The sequence below is a fragment of the Crinia signifera genome, chromosome 4 (genome assembly GCF_055691185.1).
Source record: "Crinia signifera chromosome 4, ASM5569118v1, whole genome shotgun sequence".
NCBI classification, from domain to species: Eukaryota; Metazoa; Chordata; class Amphibia; order Anura; family Myobatrachidae; genus Crinia; species Crinia signifera.
In genome coordinates, this window is record NC_139220.1 from 113,499,075 (window position 1) to 113,511,976 (window position 12,902).

At 41.9% G+C, this 12,902-nt stretch overlaps 1 protein-coding gene across 2 annotated transcripts in view; it reads left to right on the plus strand.

Annotated features, from left to right (window-relative positions):
* Positions 1-3,676: 3,676 nt before the first annotated feature.
* The window catches only part of LOC146074318 (stabilin-2-like), a 324,893-nt gene continuing 315,667 nt past the window's right edge, over positions 3,677-12,902 (plus strand). The window contains exon 1 of one of the 2 annotated variants that reach the window (XM_083182261.1): positions 3,677-3,823. In XM_083182261.1, the coding sequence (XP_083038387.1) occupies positions 3,743-3,823 (81 nt within the window). In that variant the 5' untranslated portion in view covers positions 3,677-3,742. Of the gene's footprint in view, positions 3,824-4,775; positions 5,000-12,902 lie in introns of those variants that run through there. The other variant, XM_083182263.1, reaches the window with a different exon arrangement.

The following is a 12,902-nucleotide window of genomic DNA, read 5'->3' on the forward strand; positions in this document are numbered from 1 at the left end:
CAGGGATGAGTTCCGCTGGAAGGTGGACATGTTTAAATTTCACCGTTCTCTAAAAAGGAACACTTTGCAAAAATGCCTCACACTAACAACAGTGAGACATTACCTCTAACCATCCAAAAATTAGGTCCCAAGTCAAGGTTTGAACCGACTTCCTACAATCCATCGCAATAATGTAATCCATCTAGTAGTGTATACTGGTTGCAAGTGTATGACTGTTTTTTAATAATGTCTTTTTGCATGTTTTTTTCTATTTTTCGCATGGCTTTATGCCAATGTGTAAAAAGTGTTTTTTATCACCACAGGTTATCCCCTGGTGCGTCCCCGGACCCTGTGGTAGCCATGGCAACAGCCGGGTGCTGGCTCTGACGCAGCAGCCGGAAATGATGCTCCGTGTACGGAAGTCGGGACTTGAGCACGCTGGGCGGGATGCCAGCCACGGAGGACGGGGGAGGAGACGCATGGGGTAAGTGTATTTATTGTATGTAGTGTGTTCACTTTGTGTATCCTGACGAAGGGGGCAAGATCCCCGAAACGTTGAAATAAATATTCACTAAAGTTGTAATCGTTTTGAGTCCCTGAGTGCCGCCGCAAACAAGGAGCTTATACAGTGGAGTTTGTCCCAACATGGAAGGCACCTGGGCAAGACACCACCAGAGTGCCAGGAGCAAGATTGGCTCTCTATATATATATATATATTTAATGCAGGGAATTCGGACAAAACCTCAATGCTTGAGTTTGGGAGTTTAGGGAGGCAACTGCTAAGTCTGGGGCATCCTGACTCCATAGCAAAACATCTTATCTCATCCCCATTTGTAACAATACACAAATGGATGCAGTGTAGCCTGTACATTGACAGATTGGTACCCTTGGATTTAATCTTAGATGATGTACATGAATTCTGAATCCAATTAACTTCACTCCTGCAAAATATTACATGTATTCCTCAGTATGTAAATATTAATTCAAATATCATACATTTATATTATATTTGTATTAGTCAGAATATAAAATAGTGATTAACAAAGGCTGAAATATTGAACAACAAGACATTTCTGCCTCTGTTAATCATTACTTTAATTTCTGATTAAAGAAAAAAGTAGTAGGTTATTTAAAATAATATTTACCTACAGAGCAATTACATGTAATATTTGGGTTTTCCAAGGTTTTCAGCTTGGTGTAACTTTGTTTTTAGAGTTACCCCTCATAGATTGTGGTGTGAATTTGACATTTCATCCCCCAACAGAAATATTAGAGGTCAATTTAGGTGAAAAATACATTTTAAGATGCTGCAATAACTCAAAATTTGTCTGGCAAATCTATAAGTATATACTGTAGCTATTACTGAAAAAAAATTACAGCTCGGAAATGTTATTCCTTTACACAAGCCAGAAAAGAAATCAATTCAAATCAATCAAATAAAATCAATTAAATTTGCGCTTAAATTTCAATCATAAGGACGTGAGATAGGAAAATACTTATATGACAAAAATGTAGTTTGAAATATGCTGAAAATAATGTTTCTTTACCTCAGTTTTCTATGACTTTTCTGAGCTCAGATATTGCATTGCCTTCAAACATCAGCAACATTAAAAAAATGTCATATGCCATTATACAAAATGGCCGCTATCTTCATATGAAGGTAAATAGAAATAATAATAAAGTATTTGATTACTTTCTGATTTCTGACTACTACGAACTTGCTGGGGTCATCACACACAACAAAATAAAGAATTTTAAAAATGGTCAAGCAAACAGGTCTGACTCTGGACCACTCCACATGGATTGACCCTGTAGGAACAGAATGATTCTATCACGGCACTGTGGTTTATAATCTCTATGTATGTTTCCACCATCTTGTTGGTCCTATCCCACAAATAATATAGAGGTAGATGTTTGAAGCAGTGATAAGGGAGGAGAAGTGAGCCAGAGGATAAGAGGCGCCTGGCAACCAATCAGCACTCAGGTAACATCTATAATTTGCATAATACAAAATTATACAGAGCATCTGATTGGTTGCCATGGGCCACTTCTCCTCTGCCTCACTTCTCCTCCTTATAACTGCTTCATAAATCTACCACTCAGGGTGCTCTAGGGCAAAGTGGGGCCCTAGCCAGTGCTAACAAATTGTGGCCCCTGGATACATACAAATATAATAGCAATACATGATTTATTAAAGCAAGTCATTGATGGCTTTTTTTTATCTTGCCTAAGTATGATCACATAAGACTGTAATCATACTTATCAACTCTAATTGTTTTCTGATTATCTGTCCTAAAATAGGGGTTACAGGACTGCCAAACATTGTTACTTTATCTTATCTGTAGCTGGAAGTTACGCACAGTGGTGAGACAAGTTCAGATAACTCTGATGTCAGCAGCTTCTCTAATTCTCCATCCCACAACGCATTTAGGATATCCTGCCATTTGGCTTGTATCAAAGCGTCCCTTTTACAAATTAAATAGTGAAACCTTGCATGTTTTCCTATGACTGGCATATTTCAAATGCTCAGCTGTTTACCCCCCAGTGGTGCATGCAGGGGGGGGATTCTGAGTACCCAGAAACCCCCCAGGAGTCTAAGGGCCCTAAGCTGAAAGTCCCCTCTTTCCAGGGGTACAAGAAATTAAAAAATCGGCCCTTGGGAACCGGAGATATCCGACTTCAAAACAATAGTCCCCATCCAAACCTGTTAATTGCTCTTCCCAGTCAGATATTTCAGGTTCTGTCTGACCTAGAGATTTTATGAGGGTATATTCCAAAAGCTGGGACTCTTTCCCTTTGAGGGAAACTAGTAGCTTGTCTCTACTTTTCCCAGAACCAGAGATATCAGCCTTCCAGCAGCTGGTTACTGCTCCAGCTCCACACACCTGGTGTGTAGTTTTATATACTTGTTGGCAGATTGCTCTGCCTCCTGAACTCTGATCCCCTAGTCCCCAATACCATTTGGTAGGTGGGATTCTCTAGTTTTTAATTCCATTAAAATCTAAGAAATCTATTACCGGGAACTGGAGATATCTGCAGTCAAGCATGCTGTCCTCCCACCAGAAAATTGTGAATAATAAGCCCACTCCACTATACACCCCTCCTCTGCAAATTAAACATCCTCTACCACCCTGGAAGTTACTGTATGTATCGGGACCCCTTCATTCAGCCCAATGCCCCCTTCTCCCCCCTCATCTCCCACCATCTGTGCAGTATAGGGGTAATTAGTGGAAATTACTGATCCAGGCCCTACATGCTGAGGGGTGGATATAATACCCCCTACCACCACCATCAAAGCTTCCCCCACCCCAACCGCTGGAGGATCGGTAAGTGCCCCAATACATTTCTATGCCCAGGGGTCTACACTGCTATTGACGCCCCTGTATATATATATATATGTGTGTGTGTGTATATATGTACAGTATACATATATATATATATATATATATATATATATTCTTTTTAATTATTATTGTTATTATTTATATACATTTGATATATCTATAATACTTTAACTGACCCAGCATATACTGGATCACATAAGTGTCCATCTCCGTGCTTTGCTCCGCCCCTCTGGAAACCCCCTTCTGAAAATCCTGCGTTTGCCCCTGCCCCTGCACAGGAAAGAGAGGTGGGACTGGTGTTAGTGAAATTATTTAAACACACAGCAGGCATACAGACATGCAATAAAGTGCAAATAACTGGACTTATCTGCCGTTCTTATGCTTTCTCACACAAGTGATATCGTTATAACTTCATTACCATGAAGAAAAGAACAGTGGCGTTTATACTGACTACAGTTGCGGGTGTCTTTAGCATTTGTGCAGGGTCCAATACGCCACAGGTAAGAAACAGCTGGGAGCATTTCCTATGCTGATTTGTGTTTTATTGCATGGGAATTCATTTAGTAACAGTTACGTAATCTGCTTTGTTTTAAATTAATATTGTAATTGCTGCCAGGTCACACAGAATGTCACAGTGCTGATAATCAGGGTGGGCTGTGATTAACCTAATTTTATCAGGGCTATAGGTGGCAGAAGCTCAGACATCAGATACAGTTTTTACTATTGGTTTTCATACTTTGCTAATGTCTGAGTATCATTTGAAAATTGAACATTTACATTATTGTGTGCAACGGATAACACATTTTATGGAATTATTCTAAAACTGCATGCTTGCTGGTAATGCAGCCTTATCATATATGTAATAAACAACCTATATAGCACAGTTATATTTGACACATACTGTATATCCTTTTTCGATTAAAGGATTAGTCTAGGGCCAGATTCTCTAAGCTTCAAACGTGATAAAATGGAGAGTGATAAACAGCCAGACAATCAGCTCCAACCTGCCATGGCAAAGACTGTGTTTGAAAAATGTCAGGCACGAGCTCATTGGTTGGCTGTTTATCAGTCTCCATTTTATCACCAGCTTAGAGAATCAGGCCCTGTGTTGTAAAAAATATATTGTTTTTCCAGCAGATCTTAATAAAAAGATAAATTGTTATGATTGTGGCATATTTTACGAATTTGGTTTGAACTCAGTGGCGTAGCTTGTGTAAGGCAGCCCCCGCCACTGCTTGGGGGAGCGGGGGCTGCGTGGGCGCCTGCTCCCGCACGGAGAGGCCAGACAGAGAAGCTGGGAAGCTGAGCAGTCCTCAGTCCGGAGGGGGCCTGCTCATGATAATTATACACAGCCGGCCACCGCGCTGTGAGAGGAAGTCCGTGCAGCTTGAGGAGCAGGAGAGCTGTCACTCAGTCAGGGCTTCCTGATGCTGGCCCCGCCCACCACACTGATGGGCTCCGTGCAGCAGGCCTCAGCCCTGCTCTCCCTGCTCCTGCTCAGCCCTGCTCCCTGCTCAGCCCTGCTCTCCGGCTGCCCTGATGCTGGCCCCACCTACCATACTGCTGGGCTCCCTGCACAGTGCTCCTGTAACCTGCTGCTGCTGCCGCCCTGATGCTGGCCCCAAACACTCACCACACTGCTAGCTCCCTGCACCTCCAAGGAATGGGCAAGCCAGGTGAGTGTTGTATAGTGGGGGAGTGAGGGGGCTGTGTTTTATCTACTGTAATGTGGTACTTTTATTACTGTGGTGCTGTGTGTGTACTGGGGGAGTGGGGTCTGTAATATGATGGGAATCTGTACTTTAGTGTGTGTGGGGGCTGTTTATCATGTGGAATGGGCTGTGTATAATGTAATATGGGGGGGGCTGTGTATAATGTAATATAGGGTGGGCTATGTATAATGTAATATGGGGTGGGCTGTGTATAATGTAATATGGGGGGGGCTGTGTATAATGTAATATGGGGGGGGGCTGTGTATAATGTAATATGGGGGGGGGCTGTGTATAATGTAATATGGGGTGGGCTGTGTATAATGTAATATGGGGGGGGCTGTGTATAATGTAATATGGGGTGGGCTGTGTATAATGTAATATGGGGTGGGCTGTGTATAATGTAATATGGGGTGGGCTGTGTATAATGCAATATGGGGTGGGCTGTGTATAATGTAATATGGGGTGGGCTGTGTATAATGTAATATAGGGGGGCTGTGTATAATGTAATATAGGGTGGCCTGTTTATTATGTAATATGGGGAGGGCTGTGTATTATGTAATATGGGGTGGGCTGTGTATAATGCAATATGGGGTGGGCTGTGTATAATGTAATATGGGGTGGGCTGTGTATAATGTAATATGGGGGGGGGCTGTGTATAATGTAATATTGGGGGGCTGTGTATAATGTAATATGGGGTGGGCTGTGTATAATGTAATATGGGGTGGGCTGTGTATAATGTAATATGGGGTGGGCTGTGTATAATGCAATATGGGGAGGGCTGTGTATAATGTAATATGGGGGGGGCTGTGTATAATGCAATATGGAGTGGGCTGTGTATTATGTAATATGGGGAGGGCTGTGTATAATGTAATATGGGGTGGGCTGTGTATAATGCAATATGGGGGGCTGTGTATAATGTAATATGGGGTGGGCTGTGTATAATGTAATATAGGGGGGCTGTGTATAATGTAATATAGGGTGGCCTGTGTATTATGTAATATGGGGAGGGCTGGGTATAATGTAATATGGGGGGGGCTGTGTATAATGCAATATGGGGGGGGGACTGTGTATAATGTAATATGGGGGGCTGTGTATAATGTAATATGGGGTGGGCTGTGTATAATGTAATATGGGGTGGGCTGTGTATAATGCAATATGGGGGGCTGTGTATAATGTAATATGGGGTGGGCTGTGTATAATGTAATATAGGGGGGCCTGTGTATTATGTAATATGGGGAGGGCTGTGTATAATGTAATATGGGGAGGGCTGTGTATAATGCAATATGGGGGGGGACTGTGTATAATGTAATATGGGGGGCTGTGTATAATGTAATATGGGGTGGGCTGTGTATAATGTAATATGGGGTGGGCTGTGTATAATGCAATATGGGGGGCTGTGTATAATGTAATATGGGGTGGGCTGTGTATAATGTAATATAGGGGGGCCTGTGTATTATGTAATATGGGGAGGGCTGTGTATAATGTAATATGGGGTGGGCTGTGTATAATGTAATATGGGGGGGGCTGTGTATAATGTAATATGGGGGGGGGCTGTGTATAATGTAATATGGGGGGGCTGTGTATAATGTAATATGGGGGGGGGCTGTGTATAATGTAATATGGGGGGGCTGTGTATAATGTAATATGGGGGGGGCTGTGTATAATGTAATATGAGGTGGGCTGTGTATAATGTAATATGGGGGGGCTGTGTATAATGTAATATGGGGTGGGCTGTGTATAATGTAATATAGGGGGGCCTGTGTATTATGTAATATGGGGAGGGCTGTGTATAATGTAATATGGGGTGGGCTGTGTATAATGTAATATGGGGAGGGCTGTGTATAATGTAATATGGGGGGGCTGTGGGGCGGGAAGCTTCCGGCCCCACAGGAAGCTTCCGGCCCGGCCAGTCTTTTTCAAGGGACATGGGTAGCCACAGAGAGGTAATGTGTATGTGGCATTATGGGGAAGGGGGGGTCCTAAAAATATTTTGGCTTGGGGGAGCATAATTTATAGTTACGCCACTGTTTGAACTAGAACACATCCTGTTTCAGATGATGACTCTGAGGCTGAGCAGCCAATGTTAATGCACGTTCTTCATGACCACAAATCCAAACTCCATTGGCTCACTCCAGCCAATAGCATGTGAAAAGACACACTAGTGTATTATTCATCACAGACAGTAATTAAGTACACCAGTGGTGAAGTTGCCCATAGTAATCAAATAGCTTTGAGGTAGCATTTTTCAAGGAAGAAGCTGATTGGTTCTCACTCTTTTCAGAGCTCAGTACATGAAACACTGAGCACTGTAACTGTGTATTTCCAGATAATTGGTTGTTTTGGTTCAGAACAAATGTTTTACCTAAATGTTTGACATGGGCCTTGCCTGAAAATACTGTGTAATGTTTGCAAGTATCTGCTTCCTCACTGCTGCCATTTTGATAGAGATGGCCCTATACGTCAACATTAAATTAGGACAATTTGCAGTGTTTTACAGATGATTGTGCAAAAAAAAAAAAAAGATGAGCGAAGTACTAATTAAATTTAACAGGAGTCTTGGTTTTAATCAATGTTTAAAAATGTATTTTTCCGCATCTTGTAGAATTGACATGCTTTTCCTACTGTAGTTATACATGCTATAAATATAGTTTTCCCAGTCCTGATAATTGTCCAATCCAAATAAACAGCATTGCCAATAGCAACCAATTAGATCTTGTATATCATTATCTAGAATGCAATATAGAAATAATATCTAGAATCTGAGCAGCATCACCACTTTTCATTTTTAGAAGCTTAATAGGGCCCACAAATGGGGCGATTTCAGGACATTTTCTAAGCGATCTCATAGCCCCACTCGTCGCTATCACCCCACAATTAATCTCCAGCATGCTGGATAAATCTAGTTAATCTCCGGTGAGAACATTGGCCCTGACAGATTGCTCAGCACACAGTGCTGACACATCGCTGAGCTGAGCTGTGTTCTCCCTGGGTGTACTCTAGGTCCTTTTAGTAATTATACCACATTGCCATTGTCATTTTTTAGCTATAGTGTGTATCAAATAGATCTAACTGGACATGCAGAGCCAGCTGCCATCTTTACTGAGACATTGAAGAACAGTATCAATTATTTTCATTAACACTAATCATTATTCTTACACTTGTTTATAAACTAATAGTCCTGCACAGTGTGGTGACAAAATCTGACTTGCAAATTAGATAATCACATATGTCATTGGTTGAAGTGACTATGAGGTAAAATAACACCACATTTATAAATATGTAGTTTATGTCAATTTCACCTGTTAGGGGTGAGCAATGTACCTAAATAATCACAATTTGACTTTTTATAAAAACGCACCACACTATTATGGGGGTATCCAACTAACACTGCATGCATTTTTGGCTGATAAAAAGGCCTGATGTCACGATTTATGACAGATGGTCAGTATTGTGGTCTCCAATTACAGGCTGCTTTTGTGTTATCTAGGCTCCGGCGGCTGCTTATAGGGGATAATGCTTTGTGTGCCTGAGGCATGTGAAGTATAGTACCTGATAACTGCAGATATTGGGGGATACGGTCGATTGGTGCTAATAGGATATCCCCCAATGGTAAAATGGCTCTGTGTGATGTAACCATAGCAACCAGCTAGTTTGTATTTTTTAACTGCAATAAACTGTAATAAGGCAATTTGCCCCAGTGTGTATGAGAGTCAATGCTTGATAGGTAAGGCCTTACCTATCAAGCATTGACTCTCATACACACGCCATCCATACTCCCATATGATCTGATATTAGAAGGACATTCACAATGTGTGATGGTATGACTCTCACTACACTAAAGGGGTGTACACACGAAGAACTTTTAACAGGAAATTTTTACTATATAGTCAAAATCTCCTAGAAGGTTAGCCAAAATCTCCCTATTTTTCTCCTGCTTAGTCAATATTGTGCAGAAATTGCTTAGCATAGATTGACTGTGCAGGCAAGGCAATTTTGACTAGATCATAGACTATCATTGCTTAGAGAAAATCACTTAGTCAGAATCTCCAGTGCATCTAGCCAAAATCTCTCCCAAAATTGCTTAGTCAAATTTGTCCATTAGTCAAAATCTCCCCTGTGTACACCCCTTAACAATTGTATAAAATAAGAAAGATACTTAGTTATAACCCACTTGTAATATTATTCAAGCAGAATATATTTATTATAATTTGTATACCACTGATCAATATAACAGATTCTGCAATTTGACATTAACAAGCTCTTTCCGGAGGCTTTTTGTTACAAAGAAAAGCAACACAGTAATTAAGTACACAAGTAGTCATCCCATTGCTTTAATACTTGGTATTGGTATTAGAAGCCTCATTAGCTACAATTCTAGCTGTGAGCTTGTGTGGGTCTCTACCATCTTTTAATAGGTGGACAAATGCAATACTGGTAAGCTTCTATCAAACAGCAGTTGGGCACAGTGGCGTATCTGTAATGGGTGCAGTGCACCACGCACACTGCACCCATTATTTAAATACTAACCCTCCAGATTCCTGCGGCAAGAGTGCTGCAGAAATCGCCAGAAAAATGGTGCGGCAGCAATTTCTAAGGCGATCTGCGCATGCGCAGTGGAGTGTGAGTGCTCTCAGACTTTACAACGCAGAAGAGGTTCAGGCATACGAGGTAGGGTCTGAGCACTAGAATGCTTAGATCCTATTGCTCCGCATTGCCGCTCCTGGCAGAGAGGAAGGGGCCTGGCTGAAGAGGGGGCACTGGAGCCTCCTCCTCTCTAAAGATACTCCTGATTGGGCAGATGTATTAGGCATGGAGAAGTGATAAAGTGGAAGGTGATGACGCTCTTGTCAAGTTACAGGCTGGGTTTGAAAAAATAACAGTTAGGAGCTGACTGACTGCTGCATTGTCACCTTTGTTTTCTTACTTCTCCAGGCTTGAAACATCTGCTCCAATGTCAGAGATTATTATGATGTGACACATTACTTCTGTGCTGACACATTACGTCTGTATTCCACTGTATTCCTCCGGCGGAGCCTTCATTCCCCAGTCCGACACTGGTAGAGTATGATAAAAGTCATTGATAAAGCAGACCCTTTATCTCTCTCCACTTTTATCTCTCTCCATATTGTATACACCTCCCCCCCCAATCCCAAGACATTGAACACTACAAAGTGCCATAGTATCAGATCCCGATACCTTTATCCATCATTATTTTTCTTTGCTATTGGATTATCTTATACCAGTATTGGCTTGTTTGTGTTGTAAACCCATGATTGTTATCCGGAATTTAGCCACAATAATTCTTCTGAAACTGTTTTCATGACCCTGACCTTGTTGAAATATGGAGTGCACTACTGTGCTATCCCCATATTGCTCCTCTAGTTCCATTACAGTAGCTCCTGGGAGACACAGAGATGTCCTAGAGCACAGGTCTTCAACCTGTGGCCCTCCAGATGTTGTGGAACTACATGTCCCAGCATGCCCTGACAGTTTTGGCATGCACTTATAGGAAAAATTGTGGCAATGCATGTTGGAACATGTAGTTTCACAACATCTGGAGGGCCATAGGTTGAAGACCCATGTCCTAGAGGTATCTGAATCTAACAAGGTTAATCCACTGCACTCACACTCTGGAGGGCTGCTTCATGAAAAAGCAATGCTTAACCAACCAGAGGCTAGAGCAATACAAAATGAAAGACAAGTATAAAGCGCTCCTCTGGCCATAAACAATCCATAGATACAGTCAAATGTCTTTACAGGTGCACTTTTAAGCTTCATGTTGTTAGTAATCCGAACGATGAACACTGTTCTGGCTCTATTTTTTCCAGCACTCTTTATGTTCTCAATAACCTCCAAATGAAATTAGCATTTTTTAAATACATGGTTTAAGAATCCATCAGACCTGGACACTAGTGCCCCCCCCCCCCCCCCCCTTATATTTTCCTTTATTCTGTTTCTTTTACATTTATTCCCCCCTTTTATTATTTTTCCTTATTTTTCATTGATTGTAAATACCATGGTGTACACATTGATAGAAGATTACTTGAATCTTTTCTCTTAAAAAAAAAAAAAAGCAAACAGACACACTATGGTTTCATTAAATACTCTCAATTATTGAAGGTTGTTTATACAGGACTCATATTTACATGAACTGGCTAATTTACTGCATACCTTGACAACTTATCCTTTGTACTGTATATTCAATATTGTACCATTATTAATAATATTACATGTAGTTCATACTTATTCAAAATCTTTATTGTATAATTCTCAAATTCATAGATGTAATCAATGCTGATTGTAAGGGGAAAAAAAATGGAAAATGTATGCAATGAACAATGCTGTTCAACTATAATCTTTATTGCTGTATTTCATAAATACATAAAACATAAATTCAAAACACAGTGCGTACTGCAATGGACCTTTCACGAACAGCACAATTAACAGCATAAGAGGGTAAATAACTGCCCCTCTAGCATTTCATCCCTCTCTTTTATGGTCCTCCAATTTAGGACATGTGATACAGTATAGCTATTGGACGTTGTAATGGTTAGCATTACTGCCTCACAGCAATGAGGCCATGGGTTTGTGTCACGACCACCATGTCTGCCACCCATGCCTCCCACACTGAGGCGCCATGATGCTGTGAACGCTGCCTGGGCCTTGCTGGACACGCTGCCTGGAATGTACTGCACACACTTGCTGGTTCTGAAACCTGTCATCTTCCCTGGCGGCGGCCATCTTGTTGGTTTCTCCAACCAGGCTGCACTACTAATTACCTTCAGCCAATTACAGTGCAGCTCTCCTTTTAAATACTGACCAGCTGGGCCAAACAGGCAGTCAGTACAATGATGTCCTTTCCCTAGGCATCTGACTCCCACTCCTGCTGAAAGCGCTGCTCTCTGTCTGCTATCTCCAGACTGAATCCACTCCTGCTCGCCTGCTGTGAAGACCATCCACCTGCAGAACCCTGCTGCCGCCTCTACAGTCCAGACAAGGTTAGCCCCCCAAAGGGGATCACCCTTTCCTCACCTGACGGTTACTTCCACTGCAACTCTCCCTGGTCACAGCTACTCAGGCCTGCTGCAATACTTCCCGGAATCATCCTATCAACCATCCAATCTTCCAAATCTTCCAATCATCCAATCATCCAACCATCCAATCTCCCAATCATCCAATCGTCCAATCATCCAATCGTCCAATTGTCCAATCACCCAATCGTCCAATCACCCAATCGTCCAATCTTCAGTTTTCAACTTCGTTATCCAACCACTACGAACTTTACAATAAGTTTTATATATCATTGACTCTGGTTATTTCATATATTCAGTATTACCTTTGTGCCACAGTTCATCTGTATCTTTATTAAAACTGGTTTTCTTTTATCCAATTGCATCCCTCCCTCCTGTCGTCTATGCAAAACCTTACATCAAGGCACCTAGCCTCCGTTACACTCCAGCTGGTGCTACTGCTAGCGTGACAGTTTGATCTACTTTTTGTTTCGGAGTTTGTATATTCTCCCCATGCTTGCATGGGTTTCTTCTGGGTACTCCGGAACTCGACACTCCAAAAATATACTGGTAGGCTACTTGGCTCCCAACAAATTTAATCCTCAAATTACTGTGTGTGTATGTGGTAGGAAATATAGATTGTAAAGCGGAGATGGTCGCTGATGAAAGGGAACCTCTGCCAGCGGTACCGCAGAGGTAATCAGCTGGTCGCAGGAGCAAGCTCTTGCGACCAGCGATTAGAACGGGGCTAAAAACGGGAGCGCGCACATGGCTATTTATCGCCGGGGCACACTCCCATTACTGGCAATATGGTCGCCAGCGACCATATTTCCGGCGATTTCAACCCCTATCCAGTG